Source organism: Penaeus monodon, chromosome 22, assembly GCF_015228065.2.
Source record: "Penaeus monodon isolate SGIC_2016 chromosome 22, NSTDA_Pmon_1, whole genome shotgun sequence".
Taxonomy (NCBI): Eukaryota; Metazoa; Arthropoda; class Malacostraca; order Decapoda; family Penaeidae; genus Penaeus; species Penaeus monodon.
This window is the reverse complement of record NC_051407.1, coordinates 19,214,042-19,214,390: the sequence shown is the minus strand read 5'-3', so window position 1 is coordinate 19,214,390 and position 349 is coordinate 19,214,042. Positions and strand designations below refer to the sequence as shown.

Below are 349 nucleotides of genomic sequence, written 5' to 3'. Positions count from 1 at the left end.
AATTCCAAACTCTTACTAGATCAATGAGACTATACAAATTACTATTCCTACAAATGGCTACCAAACAGCAAACGGAACTTGATACATTCATGATAAAACACCCGAATTACACTATATAATAATGAACATAGTATATCACATGCCTAAATTTAACAAGCTTAAGAAAAGACATTGAATTTGCTCTCTTGAACTCTGCAGATGACTTACCTTTTGTATTTCTGGCGTGAAGATTTCTTTCGGTCCTTTCTCGAGTTTGTCCATGTTTTGGAAGTTACTGAAAGAGAGAGAGACGGTTCAGTTGAGAGGAAGAGCAGCGCCGGGAATTTTGCAAAGGATAAATGGAGGAAAG

At 36.7% G+C, this 349-nt stretch overlaps 1 protein-coding gene across 1 annotated transcript in view; it reads right to left on the bottom strand.

Moving 5' to 3' along the window:
• Window positions 1-349, bottom strand: part of LOC119587349 (GTPase-activating Rap/Ran-GAP domain-like protein 3) — a 420,180-nt gene that overhangs the window by 253,788 nt on the left and 166,043 nt on the right. The window contains exon 7 of the mRNA XM_037936096.1: window positions 208-274. Coding sequence (XP_037792024.1) covers window positions 208-274 — 67 coding nt within the window. The remainder of the gene's footprint in view (window positions 1-207; window positions 275-349) is intronic.